Source organism: Thamnophis sirtalis, unplaced genomic scaffold, assembly GCF_051295495.1.
Source record: "Thamnophis sirtalis isolate CommonGarterSnake01/CBP01778 unplaced genomic scaffold, rThaSir2_p1.2 scaffold_12, whole genome shotgun sequence".
NCBI classification, from domain to species: domain Eukaryota; kingdom Metazoa; phylum Chordata; class Lepidosauria; order Squamata; family Natricidae; genus Thamnophis; species Thamnophis sirtalis.
Window position 1 is genome coordinate 60,684,700 of NW_028261392.1, and position 21,875 is coordinate 60,706,574.

The following is a 21,875-nucleotide window of genomic DNA, read 5'->3' on the forward strand; positions in this document are numbered from 1 at the left end:
GTCCTTCTCTGACAATTAATAGTCTAATTATATTTGTAATTTCTGGCTTTATTTTGTGGGCTGAAATATCTATTCATAATACACTCATATCCTCTTGTAAGGAATTGAGTGATTAGCGGAACTGACATTTCATTATTTGATGTTGTATGTTTTGGAGGTAACCATCAGCTCGCATATTTAGAATTATTCATTTTATAAAGTTTATAAACAGTGACTCAATAAATGATGCATAGTTGTTAGAACAGTGCTTATATAAATATTTGAAAGACAAGTTTATAGCTTATAGTATTTGAATACGTGTTGTAACAACTGCTCATTTACGGAATGATTGTTTATAAATCATCGTGAGTCTTCTATACACCTATCAAACTTCTTATTTTATAAAGTAGAATTTCCTGTGGTTTTCTGTTTCTTGACCTAATCTACTTTGAAGACCTGACAACACCTTGGGTAATCAAACCTATTAATTTTTCACTTAAAAATAACGATTATGCATTAGACCTGGTAGCTCCCTTGGAATGTGTGATGAGTTTTTTTCTTACCATGGTGGACAGAATTTAGAAGAATGCAAATTTGTTGAAGTGATCAAGGAACATCTTACTAAAGCCTGTCATTTTTTTTTGTTGCCAAGGGTTTGACACAAAAATGTATCAAAATGTGATTATAAGGCTCCTGTAAGGTGAAGCCTAGAATGACTTGAATTGGTCACCTAGACATGGGAGATATGAAATTAGAGTTTAGCTGGCTGTGGGTTATCTATAGCAATAGCAGTTAGACTTATATACTGCTTCATAGGGCTTTCAGCCCTCTCTAAGCGGTTTACGGAGTCAGCATATCGCCCCCACAGTCTGGGTCCTCATTTCACCCACCTCGGAAGGATGGAAGGCTGAGTCAACCTTGAGCCGGTGAGATTAGAACCGCTGAACTGCAGAACTAGCAGTCAGCTGAAGTAGCCTGCAGTACTGCACTCTAACCACTGCGCCACCTCGGCTCCAGCTGCCGTATTTGGAAAAGAGGGAATAGGCCAGATTTTTCAAAGATTTGCATTCCTATATTCTCATATAAAATCAAATATCCTGTTAGATTAAAAATGTATTGCTGTTCCCTACATTCGGGAAGAAATGCTCATAAGTTGGTTGGGTAAGATCCTATTGCAGGAGGTAATGGGCAACTAAATTTGCATAAGAAGTGTTCATCTGTACTTGGAACAATATATAATGTTTTTCCTCTTTTTCAGTGTGACAGAACTTCGTGATTTCTTTCTGGTAAACAACGTGACTTATTTGGCCCTGATATTTGACAAGGAAGACTCCTTTTTGAGCAGAGAGGTGAATCTTTATTGATCGTTAAAACATACACATCACAGTCAGTATTATTACTGTTTATTAAATTTATATCCTGCTTCTCTACACAGAAAACATTTGAGGCCTCAACATAAAATTAAAATAAAAGAGTTGAAATTGGATTAAAAATTTTAAATACGGGTAGATTGCTATCAGTGTGAGTTCAAATAATATGATATTTGGTTTAGTGCAAATTAATACCAGGTTGTATTTAATGGGACCACAGTAATTATTAATTATTGATTATTGATTATTACTTGTGCAATTGAGACTTACACAGGTGCATTTTTAAAAAAGAAGAGACTTGTTATTACCTTGGAACAAAAATTTGACATGATTGAAGACATGAAAGTGGTTGTAACAACACTAAAATAGGATACGTTGAAATACTCATAGAATTCTTTTATTTTTATTTTACTTTCTGCAACTATCTCTGATTTTGTTAGCCTTAAATTTTAATCAAGAGTATATTCTTTTTATCCTTTATTATAATATTTAATTGTTGTTTAAAATACTTCACTGCCTATTTGAGCTGGAACTAATTTCCACATTTTCCATAGACATATCACTTTGGACAGTGCAAATTCAAATAATCATTTTTGGGACTCACTAGGCTGCACAAATTGAGACCCGCTTATAATCATTATCAAATTCCAGTGACGTGCGGTGAGTTTTATGGCTGATGAGGCAGCTTTTTAGACTTGTGGACTTCAACTCCCAGAATTCCACAGCCAGGCATGCTCAGTTCCGATTTAAAGCGACAGCATTTTCCCCCCTTGCAAAATAAGTTTTCCCATTCTTTTTCTTCTCCCTCCCCCTCCCTCCACCCTCTCTCCCTCCCTCCACCCTCTCTCAAACAGACACACGCACACAGAGAAGTTGGATCCCTCTCTCACTCACTCACTCTCAAACAAACACACACACAGAAGTTGGATTGGATATATTTTCCAAAGGCTTGAAAGCAACTCCTCTGCCATACCCCCCCTTCCCCCGCTGCCTTCCCGGAGCCTTTGATTGCAGGTGAATCACGTTGCCTTTTCAGTGAAGCTGGGTTTATATACTTTTATCCAGCTGTGTGTGTGTGTGTGTGTGTGTGTGTGTGTGTGTGTGTGTGTGTTTGAAAAGGCAACGTGGGTTCTGCATGCAATCAAACTTTTTGAATTCCTCCCCCCTCCCCACACAGGCACCTTTTCCAGCTGTTTCAGAGAGGATTTCAACTCTGCCCTCATGAAAGGCCAGAGCTCTGAGTCAGACTGAGCTAGTTGCTCCCAGAGAACTCTAAAAAGCCTCTAAAAATGCCCTCTACAGGAGGTAAGAGAACAGGTGCCTCATTTGCATAAGGAATTCTTCGCTTTTTAACCCTTGCTTAACTCTTAAAAGGCGAAAAATTCCTTATGCAAAAGAGGCCCCTAGTTCTCTGGCCTCCTCCTATAATTAACACTAAGCACTGTTCCAAGTCACTGTGACTTAGAATCTGGTAGCAACTACCTTGGCTTTAATTATTTTTTTAAAAATTCTTTCCTTTTCCTCATGACTGGTAAGGCCACGCCTCCCCTGCCTCTAGTGACTGCACGTCCCTGTCAAATTCACACTGAGAAGTTCTGAATAAAGAGGAAGGACACAGCCAAAAGAGTAGAGTCTGAATGTAATTTCATAGCAAGAATGTGCCACAGGGTAAAAGAGTAAGAGAGATGACCTTGACAGAAATAGGCAAGAGCTGTTATTTATGCCAAAAAAGGCTGAAACTTTCTCTATGTTCTGAGAAGCAAGATGATCTTTAATGGTAATACACCTTGCTGATTCGCTGGGCTATAAGGACGGGAAGAAAAGCGCAACCAGACTTGTAAGATGCTGCTACATTGTGCCTGGGAAATAATTGACAACCAATTACAGGATGTTCTACACAGGTACAGTGAGGTTTTGGTATTGGGTGTACATTAGCGCCCTGCATGCTGTATTTTGCACTAAAATTTCAGGACACTCTTGAAGGCATTGCAGATGTCAAGTGACTAATGGCTCATTCCCTGTAACATTGGAATGACCTTTAATCAACCTGACCAAGAATCCTTCCCAAAGTGAGTTTTTAGAGTACGCTCTGATGCACAGATAAATAGGCTAATTAAACATTATTATGTTATTATAGACCTGTAACTTTTGTGGAAAGAACTAAAAAGTGCTGATTATTCGGCTCTTCCTTCCTGTTCCTTCCTGGAATATCTTACATGGGTCAAGCACTCTGTGGGAATATGTTTGACATATTAATTAAATCCCTGATACTGGCAGCAATAACTATTCTAGGGATATTTCCCCATCTCTACTGGTTAAGTGTCCCGTGACCCGTCAAAAGCGCGTTCCACAAAAGCGCGGTCGACGAAATCGCGTATGTGACGTCATCACAACGCGACGAAAAAGATCGAAAAATTGAAATAAAAATTAAATTACAGCAAGCCGATTCACATAAAGGTAAGGATTAGGTTAAGGGTTAGGGTTAGAGCATTAGCGTTACGTTTAGCGTTAGGTTAAGGGTTAGCGTTAGGTTTTTCGTTACGTTAAGGGTTAGGTTTAGGGTTAGGTTTAGGGTTAGGTTTGGGGGGGTTAGGGGAAGGTTTTAGCTTTATTTTTACATTTTTCGATCTTTTTCAATCTTTTTTGTCGCGCTGTGATGACGTCACATACGCGCTTTCGTCGACCGCGATTTTGTCGTCCGCGGTTTTGTGGTAGAACCTAAGTGTCCTGTGAAGTCTTTGGTGCATTCTGAGTTTGATTGTTGCTTGCAAATGTTTCATTATCCGACTAGGTAATATCAGTGCTAGTGAATGTGAAGTTTGCTCCCTGTTTATATGCAGTAGCTTGCCGGCCAGCATTGGTGGGAGTGTGATTTTTTTACACACCATTCATTTACACACCATTCAAAAGAGACCATAAAAATGCTTAAAAAAAACCAAACCTAAAAAGAGCAGAGCACTTCCTCTACAGCAGCCTGTACCCAGATAAGCAGGGATTGACACCAGACAAATAATCATGCAAAAAACAATACCCTAATCAAAGGACTACTAAGCAGAACCTTTCCCCTCACTCCCCCCAATACCGTACTGAATATAAATAGGGAGGAACATCCACACTCGCTAGCACTAATGATTTTATCTAGTTAAGTACTGAAATGTCTGCAAGCATGACCCGACAAAAGGGCGAACAACAAAACCACACCCGACTAAACCGCGTCGCTAAAACTGCGACGTCATCAATGCGGCGACAACAGGGTCGCGACAACAGCGTGGAGACAGAAGGGCACTTTACAACAGCGCATCGACAGAAAGCCGATTTAACTTAAGGCAAGGGTTAGGTTTAGGGTTAGGTTCAGGGTTAGGTTTAGCGTTATGTTTAGGGTTAGGTTTAGCGTTATGTTTAGGGTTAGGTTTAGGGTTAGGTTTAGCGTTACGTTTAGGGTTACGTTTAGGGTTAGGGTTAGCGTTAGGTTTAGGGTTAGGTTTAGGTTCACAGCGCGCTTCTGTCGCCGCGCTGTTGTCGGCACGATTCAGCACTCATTCGTCGGAGCGCTTTAGAACACGCGGTTTTGTCACCGCAGTTTAGTCGGGCACGGTTTTGTCGTTCGCCCTTTTGTCGGTGAACCGTCTGCAAGCATACAGCTAAGCTCAGAGAGCTCCAAGGACTCCACAATTTTACCCTGAACTACATACATTCTCTTCTATTTGTCCTGTGTGAGGTCAAGTTAATATTTCTGAGTTGTTCAGGAGATGTTTGTTTTACAGCTTTGGGGTGCTTCCTCTTCCCTGGCTGGTGCTTATTTTTGTTAAAAATAACTGCTATGCGTACGTGCCCAGATATCGTCTCTTGACAAGGTTAAATTGAAGGAAGCAAATGGTATAGTTCACAGAACATGTTTTCTCCATATGACTAAACTACATAATATTTAACTTCCAATTAATCTCCTGTGAAAGAATTTCTTTTATATAATCCGCCCCCACAAACCACAGTGAAATCCAACGAAAGGAGGAAACCGGGGTAATACTTCTTCTGGTTAGCTTTTTTTTCATTCAAGGTGACAGGGACATCCCTTTGGTTTCCCCACAACAGTTACATTTGTATGGTAAATTACAATATAATCTCTTTCTATAAAGTGTATTTCCAGTTAAAGTAAATGTGGATAACACTGACAATAGGATTTGGTGAATTTGCCCAGATTTTTGCTTTTAATTTTTTTTTTTTGGCAGGCTAAGCATGAACTTCTGATTCCAAATTAAGCAGGGAACATCAAAAAGATCTTTAACATTTTAGACTGTGTTTGCTAAAAAGTTATACCGTGTACGGGCTCTGGGAAGTCGGGGGGAGGGAAGGGAGGTGGGGTTCTGGGGGGAGGGGGGAAATATAATATGTGTTAGATCTTAAAGCACATGATTGCACTTGTATACTGTGGCTTTTTAATGTTAGTGTAAAAATACGACAAGCTGAACATATTGGTTGACAATAGAAGTACATCGAAGGGAGGAGTAGAGTGAAAGAAGAAGGAGGGGTGGAGAGGGTGGGAGAGAGGATTGGAGGTAGGAGGAGAAGGAAGGGAGGGAATGTATTGAGAGAGAGGAGGGATAGAGGGGGAGGGGAAGTAGGAAGTAGAGGGGTATGTTGGAAGGAAGAATGAAAGTTGGAGGGGGGTGAAAGAGGGTGTATGGTGGGTCAAGGTGGTATATTGGGTTTGTATCAGGGGTGGGTTTCTCGCTCCGTTCCAACCGGATCGGTTGGAACGAGGCCGGCGGCGTCCTCACACACGCATGCGGCGTGCGCGTGCACGCACGCGGCGTCCTCGCGCACACACACGGCGTCCTCGTGCACACGGTGCGCGTGTGCACGCACATGGCGCGCGCATGCGTACTAGCATCTGCGCGATGCTCCAGCTGCTCCTGGAGGATCGCACAGGCGTTCTGCGCATGCGTGGAAAGCGCGAAATTCGAAAAAACCGGGTAAGGAGTGGGCGTGGGTGTGTGGGCGCTCGCGGGCACGGGGGGGGGGGGGGGGCTTCGCCGTTCCCGGAAGTTACTTACTTCCGGGTTCGGCGACCAACCGGATCGCAGGGACCGGTGCGAACCGGTCGAAACCCAGCCCTGGTTTGTATTATGTGGGGTATTGTCTATAAAAGCGAGGACTGTGTTTATTATTCAATGTTATATGCCCCGGTTATGCACAGTATACATGTGATTGTATGGAATGAAATGGAAATAAACGTATTTTCACAAAAAAAAAAAGATCTTTAATTTAAAACCTAATGTACATGTGAAAGGATGCAAATTCTGATTCCAGCAACACTGAAATGTGGTGGCAACACAGAAGACATCTCCATGCAGGAAAAAGTGTGGATGAGCAGCTGCTGATTTCAGCTCCAAGCATCTTAGTTATTCCCCCCCTCCCCCCCCCCATGTCTCTTTTTAGCTGCCAGTTTTTCTAAAGATGGAAGAACCATTTGTTCCTGGAAAGAGAAGTGGGAACTGACTAATGGACAGCCATTATGTTGCCCATGGTTTTATGTACCCTCTGGATTTCTATGACTATTTACCTCTTGAAGTCTGAACAGAATGACTTCTACCAGATTCAGTTTTGGCAATGGAGGCACTGTACTATTCAGAATGCTTTTCCCACAGATCAGGACCCCAAGTAGCTCACCCAAAGCGATAGTAAAATCTTACGTGTATCATGACCATTATTGAGCTGTAACCCTGACCCAACACCTGAAGGTAAAGTGGTAGCCTTTGGCTTTAAATTGATGATGCTCTCTGATGCAAATCAGTACAAAGAATTCCTGCATAAAAGAGGGGAGAAATGAAACTCCTTTGATAGATATGTTTGCATGCTGAAAAAAAGTTGTTTGTTGTTCTCAATTCTTTGTTTTTTTTCCTCTTTTTGAGTTTGCTCTTCACGGGTCCACCGACAAATGCGCGCTAGACAAAGGCGTGCCGACAAAAGCGCGTCGACAAAACCGCGACGTCAAAATCGCACCCACAAAAGCACGCCGGCAAATGCGCACCGATAAAAGCACGCCATCAACAAACAACATAGTGTGATACGAAAACGTTATAACCCTAACCCTAACCTTAACCATAATCGTGCTTTTGTCGGCGCGATTTTGACATCGCGGTTTTGTCGGCGCGCATTTCTCTAGCGCGCATTTGTCGGGTCACGCTCTTCATGGCCTACTGAGTACCTCTGGCTGCTTTATTTCCTTCAGTGAACTTTGGGATAAGAGGGAATCAAAGAAAGTAGTTAATTGCCACAAGACTTAAAAGAAATAATAGGTTGTACCTACTGGCTCTTATAAATATAAACACAAAGATTACGCGAATAATCTTTACTTGTGTAATCATAACGCTGAGTATATGTAATGGTATTACCTACTTCTTTTCCAGTTTGGGATTCAAGGGACACTTTGGCAGTGGATATATCGTTGCTAAAGAAATAATAATGGAATGTTCCAGAGAATGTATGCACCTCTGATGAATCCACAAATATGCAACTTGACACTGTTTAGATGTGAATAACCTGAAAAGGATAAGCAAGATTTCATTGGTAGCGGACCAGTGGTGGGTTTCAAAAAATGTTGGAACCTCTTCTGTAGGTGTGGCCTGCTTTCCGGGTCCACTGGTGGAACCTCTTCTAACCGGTTCGGTAGATTTGACGAACCGGTTCTACCGAATAGGTGCGAACTGGTAGGAACCCACCTCTGTAGTGGACCACGAGAGCTGCAAGGAAGTCTTTCAGAAGACAAAATTTTCAAACAGAGGAGGAAGAAAGAAACTTCTTGCATCCAGATGAGCGATATTAACTCATGCCTTGTTTGATTCTAGGTAGTCCTGGATATGTTCCAATTTGAGAATATTGCAGTAAGGCGAGTGCTTCAGAGCAACGAAGAGCTAGTGAAGCAGTTCAACATCACTACCTTTCCATCTGGCCTCCTTGTGACCAATAATGGCTCTTGCAGAAGCATCCCTGGGTGAGATGTTATCATAGTCATAGAAGCCTCCCTTTTCTGTTTTATCGAGTACTGTTGTTGCTAAAATGCTTAAATTCTCTGCCACCCATGTTCTCCTTGTTCAAGAATTTAAGTTCCTGTGGCACAATTTTTTTGGTGAGGACTTTTTTATCAAGTTGAAAACTGTTTTATTTCATTTTCACTTTCACTTTCATTTTATACAATCACTTATATACTGTGCATTTAAAAAAAAGCAATAAACACAACTCATCTTCCACCATGGAAAACCAACATAGCACTTCAATCCTCCATACACCCTTTCTTCTCCCCCTCCAACTGAGGACTTTTTATCCAATTCACAATTTCTTTTAAATATGTTACAAAAATTGACTGTCTATTCTTAAACTTCGTTTCCTAATTACAAGAGCCGAGGTGGCACAGTGGTTAGGGTGCAGTACTGCAGGCCACTTCAGCTGACTGTTATCTGCAGTTCAGCGGTTCTAATCTCACCGGCTCAAGGTTGACTCAGCCTTCCATCCTTCCGAGGTGGGTAAAATGAGGACCCGGATTGTTGTTGGGGGCAATATGCTGACTCTGTAAACCGCTTAGAGAGGGCTGAAAGCCCTATGAAGCGGTATATAAGTCTAACTGCTATTGCTATAATTATTCATTTAAGGAATTTGCAGAATGTTTATATTTTTGGGGTTCTCCGACCAGTTCCTGTGTGAGGGATATTATTTAGAATTTATTTTTATTTTATTTCGTATTTAGAAGGGGAACTTCTCAAATTTACAGATGACACCAAACTTGGGGGGAATTGCTAAGATTTTGGAGGATAGATTCAAGAATCAGAAGGATCTTGATGGACTACAGCAATGGGTCCTATCCAATAAGATGTGATTCAGTGGCTAGAAAAGTCCTCCATTTAGCCAGGAAAAAACCATATGCGTGACTATAAAATAGGTATCGGTAGCATCTGGCTCAATAATACAGTATCAATAGAGAGAATGAGGTGTCCTGTGGACTAACACTTAAGTATGATCCAGCGGTGTGCTGCAGTTGTCAAAAAAATAAATACAGTCCTAGGCTGTATTAACAGGGATAGCATCAAGATCACGAGAAGTGATAATACCGCTCTATATTCCATAGCGAGGCTATAGTTGGAATACTGTGTCAAGTTCTGATAGCCATAATAGAAAAAAATGCTAAGATCCTAGAAATAGTGCAGAGAAGATCAGTAAAGATGACAAGGCTAAACTACAAGATAAAGGGAACTATGTATGTTTTAGTCCAGGGGTAGTCAACCTTTTTATACCTACCGCCCACTTTTCTATCTCTGTTAGTAGTAAAATTTTCTAACTGCCCACCGGTTCCACAGTAATGGTGATTTATACAGTAGGGAAGTAACTTTACTTTATAAAATTTATAAAGCAGAGTTAACAGCAAACCCCTACCGCCCACCATGAAAGCTGGAACGCCCACTAGTGGGCGGTAGGGACCAGGTGGACTACCACTGGTTTAGTCTAACAAAAAGTAGCATTAGATCAGTGGTGGGTTGCTTATCCCGTTCCAACCGGTTCGGTTGGAACGGGGCCGGCGGCGTCCTCATGCACGCGCGTAGTTCATGCATGCGTCTTAGCGCCTGCACGATGCTCCAGCTGCTCACGGAGAATCGCGCAGGCGCTGTATGTGCCATCCAGCTGCTCGCGGAGAATCGCGCAGGAGCTGTATGTGCCATCCAGCTGCTCGCGGAGAATCGCACAGGCGCTGTATGTACCATGCGCCTGTGTGGAAGCGCAGAAGCCTTCAAAGACCGGTAAGGAGCGTGGGAGGGCGGGTGGGCCCTTCGCCGTTCCCGGAAGTTACTTACTTCCGGGTTCGCCGACCAACCGGTTCGCGGGGACCGCCGCGAACCAGTTGAAACCCACCCCTGCATTAGATGAAATATGACAGCTGTCTTCCAGTACTTGAGGGCCAGTCACAGAGATGAGGAGATTGACTTATTCTCCAAAGTACCTGAGGGCAGGACAAGAAGCAATGGGTGGAAGCTTTTAAAGAGATATTATACCTCAAACTCAGAAGAAATTTCCTGATAGTGAGGGCAATTAACCAATGGAACAGCTTGCCTCCTGGAGTTGTGAATGCTGGAGGTTTTCCAGAAAAGATTGGACATCCATTTGCCCAGGATGGTATAAAGAGACCTACTTTGGGTTAGAAGACCTTCCAATCCTATGGTTCAGGCATTTGCAGAAAACTACAGCAGGATAGATTTCTATAGAACTTCTGTGATCATTGTAGGAAGAGATCAGCCTGTTTATTATAATTCAGACAGCTGCGTTGTCAAAACCTGTTTTCAGCCAACTGCTTGGGCGTGCAAATATTTATCTGCTAGCTGGGTTGGGAATGACGGAATCTCCACTGATGGGAGGTTCTTGTTGTGTGTGAAGCAAAAACCCTGGATTTTTGTTCTGGGTGTTGCTCAAAAAGAGATCTCCTGGGATATAAAGGATTTGTGTGTGGAGGATGTGGATATGGGATATGTCTTGCTAATGTCTTACAAAAGCATTTGCAGTGCTGTTATTCCAGAGAGACAAGCTGTGTTCTTCTCTTATTATTGCATCATACACACACCATAATTAGAATCCTCTAAGACAGTAATATCAAACCTGGTTCTGTATAGATGTATTTGAGTATTTTGAGTATTTGAAAATTTATTTATAGGCCGCCCTTTTCCCTGGGGGGACTCAGGGCGGCTCACAACTCATGGGGAGGGGGATACAAACAATAGCACATAAAAGCAATACATAATTAAAAATAAAGCACAACATTCATACCATTCGGGTGGGGGTGAGTTACATTCTTTAACCCCAGGCCTGACGGGATAGCCAGGTTTTAAGGGCTGTGCGGAAGGTCTGGAGGGTGGTGAGGATACGAATCTCCACGGGGAGATCGTTCCAAAGGGTCGGAGCTACTACCGAGAAGGCTCTCCTCCGCGTAGTTGCCAGTCGACACTGACTGGCAGATGGAACTCGGAGGAGGCCTAATCTATGAGATCTAATGGGTCGCGAGGAGGTAATTGGCAGAAGGCGGTCTCTCAAGTATCCAGACCCACTACCATGAAGGGCTTTATGGGTGGTAAGTAGCACCTTGAAGCGCACCCGGAGATCGACAGGTAGCCAGCGCAGCTCGCGGAGGATAGGTGTTATGTGGGTGTACCGAGGTGCACCCACGATCGCTCGCGATGTGAGGAACTGGGCCTCCGATTACTGTGATAAGTTTTTGACTGTGGTCCTGTAGTTTAATCCAAGTCTCCCCCAAACCAGACTTGAACAATGTGTGTGCCACATGTGGCCCCCACGCATTTGTGGTAAACTTCTGTATTCTTTAATATCAAGGCACCAGACCTAGTACGTATTTATTGGATTTATGCCATCCGATCTACAGTCTTTCTTGTCTTCTACATTCCTTCTTCTCCTTAATGATTTATATACACCGACTTTTTTCTGGTTAGCTGCACATGTTAGGAGATTTCCTTTGAAGATAACATTTCATAATCCGGCACTAGCCGTACTCACTATCTAAAATAAACAGTCGTCACTTCAAATACTGCAGTGTAATATATCTACACAAGTAAATTATTAATTCATTGCGAATCTTCTTGAGAAGAAAGGTGATTCCCTAATTGGGAATTCAAATTTGAGCTACTATCTTTTGGCCAAGTAGCTTGGAAGCTGACTTTTGAGGCACAACTTAATCGTGACCCATCAAAACCGCGGTCCACTAAAGCGCGCCCGATTAAAGCGCGTACCTGACGTCATCAGCAGTGCGACAAATACGACCGCGGAGAAAAAAGGGCGCTTTAAAAAGCGCTTTTAAAGCAAGCCGATTCACATAAAGGTAAGGGTTAGGTTTAGGGTTAGGGTTAGGTTTAGGTTAAGGGTTAGGGTTAGGTTTAGGGTTAGGGTTAGGTTTAGGGTTAGGTTAAGGGTTAGCGTTAGGTTTAGCGTTAGGTTAAGGGTTAGGTATAGGGTTAGGTTTAGGGTTAGGTTAAGGGTTAGGCTTAGGGTTAGGTTTAGGGTTAGGTTTGGGGGGGTTAGGTTTAGATTTACGCGTTAAAGTTTACCGCTCACAGCGTGCTGTTTTCGTCACGCTGTGATGACGTCACATACGCGCTTTTGTCGAGCGCGCTTTAGACTACCGCGGTTTTGTGGTGGAACCCAACTTCATAGATATCATAATTGTACCTTTTTATATACTCAGCAACTGTAAATAGAGCTGAACAACTGAATTCTCAAACTAAAATGTGATATTGATATAAGGCATTTCAGACGTCATTGTAGTGTGTTGCATTCCATTCATCAGCTTTTAATTAGTATCTGCAAAATTGCAGGACACAGAAAGACCTAACATAGCTAGTTGGCTCAAGTTGTAAGTGTCCCGGCTGGTTAGGAAGCACCACTCTTCTTATTTCAAGTGGGCCAATGAAAGGAATGGGAAATGGGCCATGTTTTAAAATGTATTTCCCATATTCTTGCTTATTTTTTTCTTCTGGATTTAAACTGCAATGATTAAATACTTAGAGCTCCTTTCCAGATTTTCCCCGTAACTTTGAAAACTCTCTGAGAACATGACACAGCTGGGAAGGCCTCTACTTATTATTGCAGTGAATAAGAACGTTGATGTCAAAAAAAGTGTGCTTAGTTTTTTGGCGCCAGGCTTTTAGAGGCTCAGGAATGGGAATTAAACCCTTCAACTTCATGCAGTAGTAGCAAATCCATAGTTTGTTGTTCTGACCCCCCTCTTCATACACCAAAGCACGTCGAGACAAAGATACTTATTTAACAAGATACTTACTTATTTATTAACACACAGACTAGACCTTGGCAGCAATCCAGCACAGACTGACCTTGGCAGCAATTCAGCCTGCCAAGATAGCCACAAAAGCTTCTCCAGCTCTAGTAAATACGTTGATTCCTGCGACAAGCTTGTGGAAAGCCATTGACTTCTGCAAAAGGGGCGTGTGCACAAGCATTCCTTTTATAGTCTTGAGAGGAGCCTAATTACCACCAGCTGAGTTCAATTATCTCCTGTAACTGCATACCTGTTCTTTAAGCCTATTAGCCCTCCGTTGCCGGGCATCCAGGACCAACTCCCTTGTCTCCTCCCCACTGCTCCAATGCATGGCGTCAGGATCACACTCCCTTGTCTCCTCCCCACTGCTCCAAGGCTTGATTTGGGGAGCACGCTCCCTTTCGCTCTCACTGCTGCTCCAGGCCTCAGGCACCTCCTGGTGGCCAACCAGCTTCTCTGCGCCCTGCTCGGAGTTGGAGTCCTTCACATCTTCCAGAGCTGACTCATAGGGCCCCTCGCTGTCGGAGTCTGGTGGCAGCTCCAACAGCTCCTGCTGGGCCACTATGGAAACAGCTGTGAACTATGGACCGCTGCTTTCATTGCTGCAACCTGTGCCCCTTTTAGACATAAGTGCAATGAAGAGATCTATGGTGAATAGGGATTGCATAGCATCACTTTTGACAGCATCCTTGCTCCCTTTAAGATGCTGCCGACTATGGTTTTATAGGGCAATGACTTTTGTTATTCAGGAAGGTAATTCCACATTGAACTCAGTAGAATTAGTGACTGGAAATGACTCATGCTTATATCACTGTAATTAAGCTATCCTAGTCCATCAGTATATGTATGTGGCTGGCATAAACACTCTTCGGCATTAAGGTGGGCATCTCCAGGCCATGTACCTTATGCTTCAGAGGGATTTCAGCTCCATACACAATTATCCATTTCCTTGATTTAGAAACCTGTTCTTACCCCCCTCGTCCCACACCAACACACACTCCGAGCCAAAGATAAGTTACGGCATTTAATTAACAGTCAGCCAGGTCCTTGGCAGCAAACCGGCACAGACAAGCTTGGGCAGCAATCCAGCACGGATAAGCCGTGGCAGCAATCCAGCCTGCCAAGCTCACAATAATGTTATCCGACATTAGTTCTGCAAGAGAGGCGTGTGCACAATCATTCCTTTTATAGTCTGGAGAGGAGCCTAATGACCACCAGCTGAGTGCAATTACCTCCTGTACTTGCACAACTGTTCCTGACACCTATTAGCTCTTCGATGCCGGGCATCCAGGAACAACTCAATGCTGACGTCCGGATCACACTCCCTTGTCTCCTCCCCACTGGTCCAAGGCTCAGGTGCCTCCTGGTGGCCAACCAGCCTCTCTGCGCCCTGCTCGGAGTCGGAACCTGGTCCTCCACATCCTCCAGAGCCGACTCATAGGGCCCCTCGCTGTCGGAGTCTGGTGGCAGCTCCAACGGCTCCTGCTGGGCCACAACAGAAACCATTTACTAGTACTACCTTAATTCCACCAGGATTCAGGCACATTGTGCAGTATTGATCCCCTGCATTGCTACTGGGCATTGCCCCAAACCTTTTCACATTCTTTATCATGTCTTTCAATGCTTTACATAGATGCAGTATTAAAATAGCACCAAAGTTCCTTGGGTTTTTCCCTCTGGCAAAATTATCAAGGAACTGAAAAATATTCATCCAGTGCGCTGCCTTTTGCGATCAGCCTTGCAAACTTGTGTTTCTCGGCCTGGTTTGCAGAAGGGAAGTTTTATTTCACATTATTTGGAAAGAAAGATCATTGAGTGTGGTGGTCTTCGGAAAACCTGGCAAGTGATCAACTGTGTTCTGACCTACCACCTCACACCCACCCAGCTGCTCGTCTCCTCCACGTGCATTTCTAATTGCAGAAAAGTTCATTAGAAGCCAGACAATGGCTGGTTCTGAGATGCTGGCAGAGAACAATGGAAACCTGTGCTTGGACCCTCTGGTGAATTCCTGCTGCTGAATAGTGCATTAAACAACAAGCAGATGGTCTCCCTCCACCCGCCCCCCTCCGCTACATCGCTCTTAGCAGATGATTGATGTCCACCTGGCAGTGAAGGCATTAGTGTGATGGGCAAAAGGGGCAAGTTGGCACTGTTGATTTCCTTAGCAAGAGGTTTTACAGATGCAACGGCACCGCTTGCTCCTGGGCCGGAGGGGGGAATAATTGGTGCACGTGAAATCAGTATGCTTTCTTTTACGGTGAACTAACGGGAGTGAGGTGGCTGGCTGGCCTAGAGGCGGTCCATCTTGCTTCTTTCCTGCCAGCTTCACCCAACAGGAGAGCCATTGTTTTCCTCGCCGCAGAACTGGCAGAGAAGAGAATTATTTGTGATGATGCCGACTCTTGGCCATCTGCTCAACAGAGAGCATCAGGCCGAGAAAACAGAGTGTAAAGTGACTGGTCCTGCTTGTGCTTCCCTGAGGATTTTTCTTCTTCTTTTGATGGTACTAGACTGCTTGCTACACTGGCAAGCAGCTATCTTTTATGTTGTTGCTCTTTGGGATGTGCGGGAAATTGTCCAGCAAGGTTATTCGAAATTCTCTGTTTATATCTTAAGCCACCTGGTTTATAGATAAAGGGGGGGACTGAGAGTAGACTTGTCTCTGTTTGAGACTGAGTTTCAAAGAGAATCAGATTTTATGTGTGTGTGTGGGAGGTGTATGTATGTATATATGTGTCAGTGGTGGGATTCAGCCGGTTCGCACCTATTCGGGAGAACCGGTTGGTAACTTTCTAAGTAGTTCAGAGAACGGATTGTTGGAAGAAATCTCCTTTTATTTTTTTCCACTTTACAGGGCTAATCCTGTAAGGAAGGCAGGAAGGAAACATTCTGGTGTTGTTTCTAGCCTAATCTTTATTAGAAACTGCTTCTCCAGTTAACCCTTATTATATTGTAACAGCTAAAGTGAAGCGCCCATCAACCTGAGTGACCTTGAGTTGGCCACGCCCACCCAATCACATGGCCACCGAGCCCCACCTACCCAGATGGTCATTAGGGCAGAGGACCGGTTTTTAAATTATTTGAATCCCACCACTGGGGTGTGTGTGTGTATATGTGTGTGGGTGGGTGTTATACATATACGTACGTACGTACGTACGTACGTACGTATGTATGTATGTATGTTGCATTTGTGCTGATAAATAAATAGATAAAGGGAGACTAGTATAGATCTATTTCAAGCTATTTAGCTCTCATCAGCTAGCCATACCCTTACTGGGCTTTGAACCTGTGCTGTATTACATATTAAGAAGTTGTGTTAACCACTAAGCCACAAGGTTCTCCTCCTTTATCAGCTGAGCCAGGGAAGTAGGTATGTATTTAGTGTCACAACTGTTTATATAAATATGTATGTATATATAGGTCCATTTGGGCTATTGAAGTGAGTTAGTAATAATATTCACAATCTTTGCTGACATCTCTTTCAATTCACCTGACCAGATTCTAATGGTGCCTGGTTATAAGTCAATGTCATTCCACCCAATCTGAAGCTGAAGAATACAGTCTGTATTTCTCTGATATATTCTAGGTGCAGTCCATTTGCTGAACATGTTGGGAGCAAAACTGCTTAGACAGTGCGGTAAAGCATTGTGAAGCGGTATATAAGTCTAAGGGCTGTTGCTATTAAGAGAAATGAAACGTGGATTGTTTCATTTGTAGATGTGGTATCAGTAGGAGATAATAATATACTGACTAACTTCATAATTACGTCACAGACATACTGAGTGCAGGGCTGTTCTTTAATTTGGACTTAGCTGTGGTGGGGAAGGGAGCTGGATCTGGCAGTTTATATGAAGGATATTTCATTTTTTTTTGTCTTTTAAATTAATTATGTGGCAAAGGCAATAAAGTGAAAGTGAAGGGTTCTAATTTGGGACGAATCTGCTTGGCTTGCCCTATCCTATTATAGCTTGTTTCCAATGACCATTTATTTTAAGTGTTTGCAAATACTATATTGCCTGTTTTGCACAATAGTGATATGATAATAATTTTAATTTACGTACTCTTCCATTCATATTCTGCCTTTCCTATTTAATCATAAAATCTAGAGATAGATTACTCCAATAGCCTGGACCTAACCCAGATATGAGTTTAACAAACCATATTCAATACCCAAAAAGAAAGATTATCAAGACCAAATTCATTTCCCGCAAAGTTACAGGGGATCTTGTCTCCTGGAAATCAGACTACCAAGATGTTAAACATAGTTATGTATAACAGCTGTGAATGCAGAAAATGTGTACTGCTTAAGGAGAGCTTATTGGTGTATTTTTTTCTGAAAATTTTAATCAATTAGCACGCGGAGGTGATAACAGGCAGTAGTTATAAGGCGAGCTATCGATTAGAAATTAATAACTAACTAACTAAAATATAGAGAAGATAGGGTAGCCAGTTAAGCACTTAAAGAAAAATATGGGTCTTCATTTCTATATATAATAATTGCAGCAAGACATTTGTACGCATAAAGATGAAAAGTTGTACTGATTCCTATAATGAAAGAATGGATGGTGAAGTTAGTGCAACTGGATGAAATGATGAAATTCATTACATTCATTAAAGAAAAGTTTTGGTCTAATTTTTTGTTTTTACATGGAAACCAATTTTGGATTTTTTGCTAGAAACTGAAAGAAACGCCCCATTAATTTTGGGATTTGACAATTAGAAATGTTTATGTGTATAGAAATACTGTTACTGAATTTTAAATCAAGAGGTTAATATATTTTATATTTGTAACTGTATCGAAGAAAGTTGGAAGCTGTTCTTTCTTTTCATTTTTCTTTATTTTTTAGCACCTTCCTTTCTCCTTATTTTTTTCCTTCTTAATTTATTTTTTATACTTCCTCTTTCATACAAATTGAACCCAGTATATAGCATCTCTGGTAATAAGGTATATTTGGTCATTCTGCATAATAGATAGAACAGCAAATGATTCTATGGCAAAGCTATTTGAAATTCACTAGTGCAAAACAATACATCTCTTTAGTAATGTTATATACTCATTTGTGTATTTTGATGCTTAAAGAGAATTGACTGTTCAGTTTTCTCTTTTGTAATATATCTCTTGCTGTGTGAGTTCTAACCACACTGAAACTTAAAGATAGTAACTAGAAAGGACACAAATACACATTGTTAAAGTTTGTTTCCTATCAGTTCCATACAAGGAAAACCAGTACAAAATGTTTTACAGATGGCACCTGGCACCATCAAGGTTAGCTAAAATCTCAACAAATACCTCCCCAAAATGCTGGAAATGCGAAACAATTCACGGAACGTATTATCATTTATGGTGGACCTGTGAGGAGGCAAATTTTTTTTGGAAAAGGATCAAAATTTGGCTGGAGGCAATAACAGGGGTTAAAATAGAATGGAAACCTGAAGTTTTTTTATTAGGAATTATGTCAGTGAAATACAAAAAAGAAATCTAGTATTTAATACTACATATACTTACAGCGGCAAGGATTGCCTTTGCCCAGAAATGGAAAAACAAATTAACCCCAAGCGAAGATGAAATAATAAGAAAGATTATGGACTGTGCCGAAATGGATAAACTAACGAAAGAAATCCAGGGAAAAGAAGAATCAGAATTCTACCAGATATGGGATAAATGGTATAGGTGGATGGAGGAAAGAAAGAAAAATCAATGAAAGAATATAACAACACTCAAAAATAATAGTTATGAGTAAAATAAGAGGGTTAAGAATGGTAAAATCCAAATGAAATACGATAGAAGGGGAAATAATATAAGGTGAGCGGTATCGATTGATGATTGCTAATATAAAAAACAGGAAGTTCCTGTTCGCACTGTATTGTATAAATGTGGTGTACGTCTAATTTTTATGTGTGTGTATTTTACATGTTTTTAATAAAAATCTTTTTAAAAAAAATTAAAAAATAAAGTTTGTCTCCTTTCATGTTTCCTTCCAGGTTGGGGGATTGGAGATCTCAATATACTAATTTCCTGCGGAACTTATCTGGGGTCTTCAGACGAGATGTTTTCATACCAACGGTGTCCCCCACCGCACAGACAACAACTCCTTTTACAATTTGGAAAGTGGCAGACAAGTGAGTGCCAGCTTCCACGAATGCTTTAATGTTGCTTCTTTCCTAGTGCTGTTTCAGATGTTCTCACGATATAAGCTAAGACTGGTTAGTCTCAACATTCATAGTGATGATTTGACTGATTTGATTTTGATTTATTGCATTTCTATGCCGCCCTATTCCCAGAGGGACTCAGGGCGGCTCACAAACCAAAGTAAGTGGGGCGGGGGGAATACAAACATGGAGGAAAGACAACAGACAAACAACTCCAACAATTTAAAAACAGTCAACAACCACACAATTCGAGCGGGGGCGGGGAAATCATCAGCCCCAGGCCTGTCGGAACAGCCAGGTTTTAAGGGCTTTGCGGAAAGCCTGAAGGGTGGTGATAGTCCGAATCTCCACAGGGAGCTCGTTCCAGAGGGCCGGAGCAGCCACAGAGAAGGCCCTCCTCCGGGTAGTAGCCAAACGGCATTGGCCAGTAGATGGAATTCGGAGGAGGCCTAATCTGTGGGATCTAATGGGTCTATTGGAGGTAATTGGCAGCAGGAGGTCTCTCAAGTGAGGGGCAGTCTGTCCTGAACAAGCTTATAAACTAAAAAGGGGCTAGCAGATGCAAGAGCTACACATCATGGAGGTACAGTGCTTTGCATCTGAAGTAGAAATGTTACTTTAGAGTAGGGGTAGTCAACCTTTTTATACCTACCACCCACTTTTGTATCTGTGTTAGTAGTAAAATTTTCTAACCGCCCACCAGTTCCACAGTAATGGTGATTTATAAAGTAGGGAAGTAATTTATAAAGCAGAGTTCCAGCAAACCCCTATCGCCCACCATGAAACCTGGAACGCCCACTAGAGGAGCCAAAGGGCCGGCTGGAACGAGCTCCCCGTGGAGATTCGGACCCTCACCACCCTCCAGGCCTTCCGCAAAGCCCTTAAAACCTGGCTGTTCCGACAGGCCTGGGGCTAATGAGTTTTTGTCCCCCCCTCGAATGGTATGGTTGTTGAGTGTTTTAAATTGTGGTATTGTTTTGTTCGCGTTCTTTTTTCTTATTTGTACCCCCTCCCCCCTGACTTGGTTGTGAGCCGCCCTGAGTCTCTTGGGGAATAGGGCGGCATAGAAATATAATAAACTCAACTCAACTAGTGGGCAATAGGGACCAGATGGACTACCACTGTTTTAGAGATAGCATTGGAATATTCTCTGCACCTTTCAACACCTCCTTAAAAAAGCTACATCTTTTCCTGTGTTGGCACGATAGGCACGCATCCCAGGAAAATCTATGTTTAAGCGAAGCAGCGTGTTATGACAAGTGTGTTGCATCCTTTTGGCACCTCATTAATGCCAGTGCATATTTTCTTGGGACTCTATAGTTGCTGTGCCAGCCCTGGAAAAGATGCAGCATTTTAAAAGAGGTCATGAGAAGTTGCGGTGAAATTTCCCACGTCCCTTGTGAAATACCCCCCCCCCCTTTTTTTTTTTTGCTTTGAAGCCAGGTAGCTGCACGTCACTGCTATATTCACAAGCATACTCATCCCTTGTTCCAAAGAAAATTGTTACTAGTTCTATACACACATCTTGGGATAGCTTTATGTATCCCTGACCTCCGCCAGAATCAGATGATGCCAAGGGAGGTGTTAGATTACAGCCTAGAATTGCCATTTTATGTTTTGTGTCAGTTGTCGATAAATTTTCCCTTTTTGGTTAATGTTTGTGCCACAGGAGGAAGATATACATGGCTGATTTAGAATCTGCAGTGCTTTACACTTTAAGGATGGAGGCTGCAGTATTCCCCAGCCTTGAGGGAGAGCGACTTTTAGCTTTGAAGGATTTTCTGTCTGTTTTGGTCCAGGTGAGTGATACCTTTAGACCTGAGAGACTTTCCAAACAATTCCTCTCTCTGGTTGCACACTTTTATATCCAGGTATTATTCAAAGCATGACCATTTGTCCAGCTATTGTTTGACATTAGTGTGATGCTGAACAAATAGTAGTCACACCTGGTCCCTGAAATTACGGTTATTGCAGCCCCCGCCCATTGTCATTGTGATTAAATTTTCGGCACATTGCAACCTGCCTGCATTTATGACTGCGGGGTCACTTCAGCTCCCACTATCTGCCAACCATAGGTGGGTTCCTACCAGTTCGCACCTATTTGGTAGAACCGGTTCGTCAAATCTACCGAACCGGTTAGAAGAGGTTCCACCAGTGGACCCGGAAAGCAGGCCACACCTACAGAAGAGGGTCCAAAATTTTTTGAAACCCACCACTGGTCCTTGGATATGATTATTCTACACTATCATGCTCATATTTATAAAACTTAGTGCCTCTGTGAAAGGTAAGGATGACTACTGCGTTTGTGGTGCAATCAGAACATTGCGTGTGTTGAAGTTGTTTTAACGCAAACCAAAGATGCCTTTTAAAAAACAAGTTTACATCATATTCTTATGCATGCCAGTGCTGTGTGTGAGGTAATTTAAGGTGGTTCTGACAAGTGTCGTCAGCATCTTCATATCTGGTCACATGGGTGGCAAGCCACTCCCATCCGTTCACATGGACAGCAAGCCACTCCCACAAAGGAGGCCACACCCACAGAGTAGGTTCAAACA

General features: G+C 42.5%; 1 protein-coding gene across 1 annotated transcript in view; it reads left to right on the plus strand.

The window, feature by feature from the left end:
• QSOX1 (quiescin sulfhydryl oxidase 1) overlaps positions 1 to 21,875 on the plus strand; it is a 78,464-nt gene that overhangs the window by 35,029 nt on the left and 21,560 nt on the right. Inside the window, exons 5-8 of the mRNA XM_087726864.1 lie at positions 1,238 to 1,328; positions 8,195 to 8,340; positions 19,153 to 19,290; positions 20,990 to 21,119. Coding sequence (XP_087582990.1) covers positions 1,238 to 1,328; positions 8,195 to 8,340; positions 19,153 to 19,290; positions 20,990 to 21,119 — 505 coding nt within the window. The remainder of the gene's footprint in view (positions 1 to 1,237; positions 1,329 to 8,194; positions 8,341 to 19,152; positions 19,291 to 20,989; positions 21,120 to 21,875) is intronic.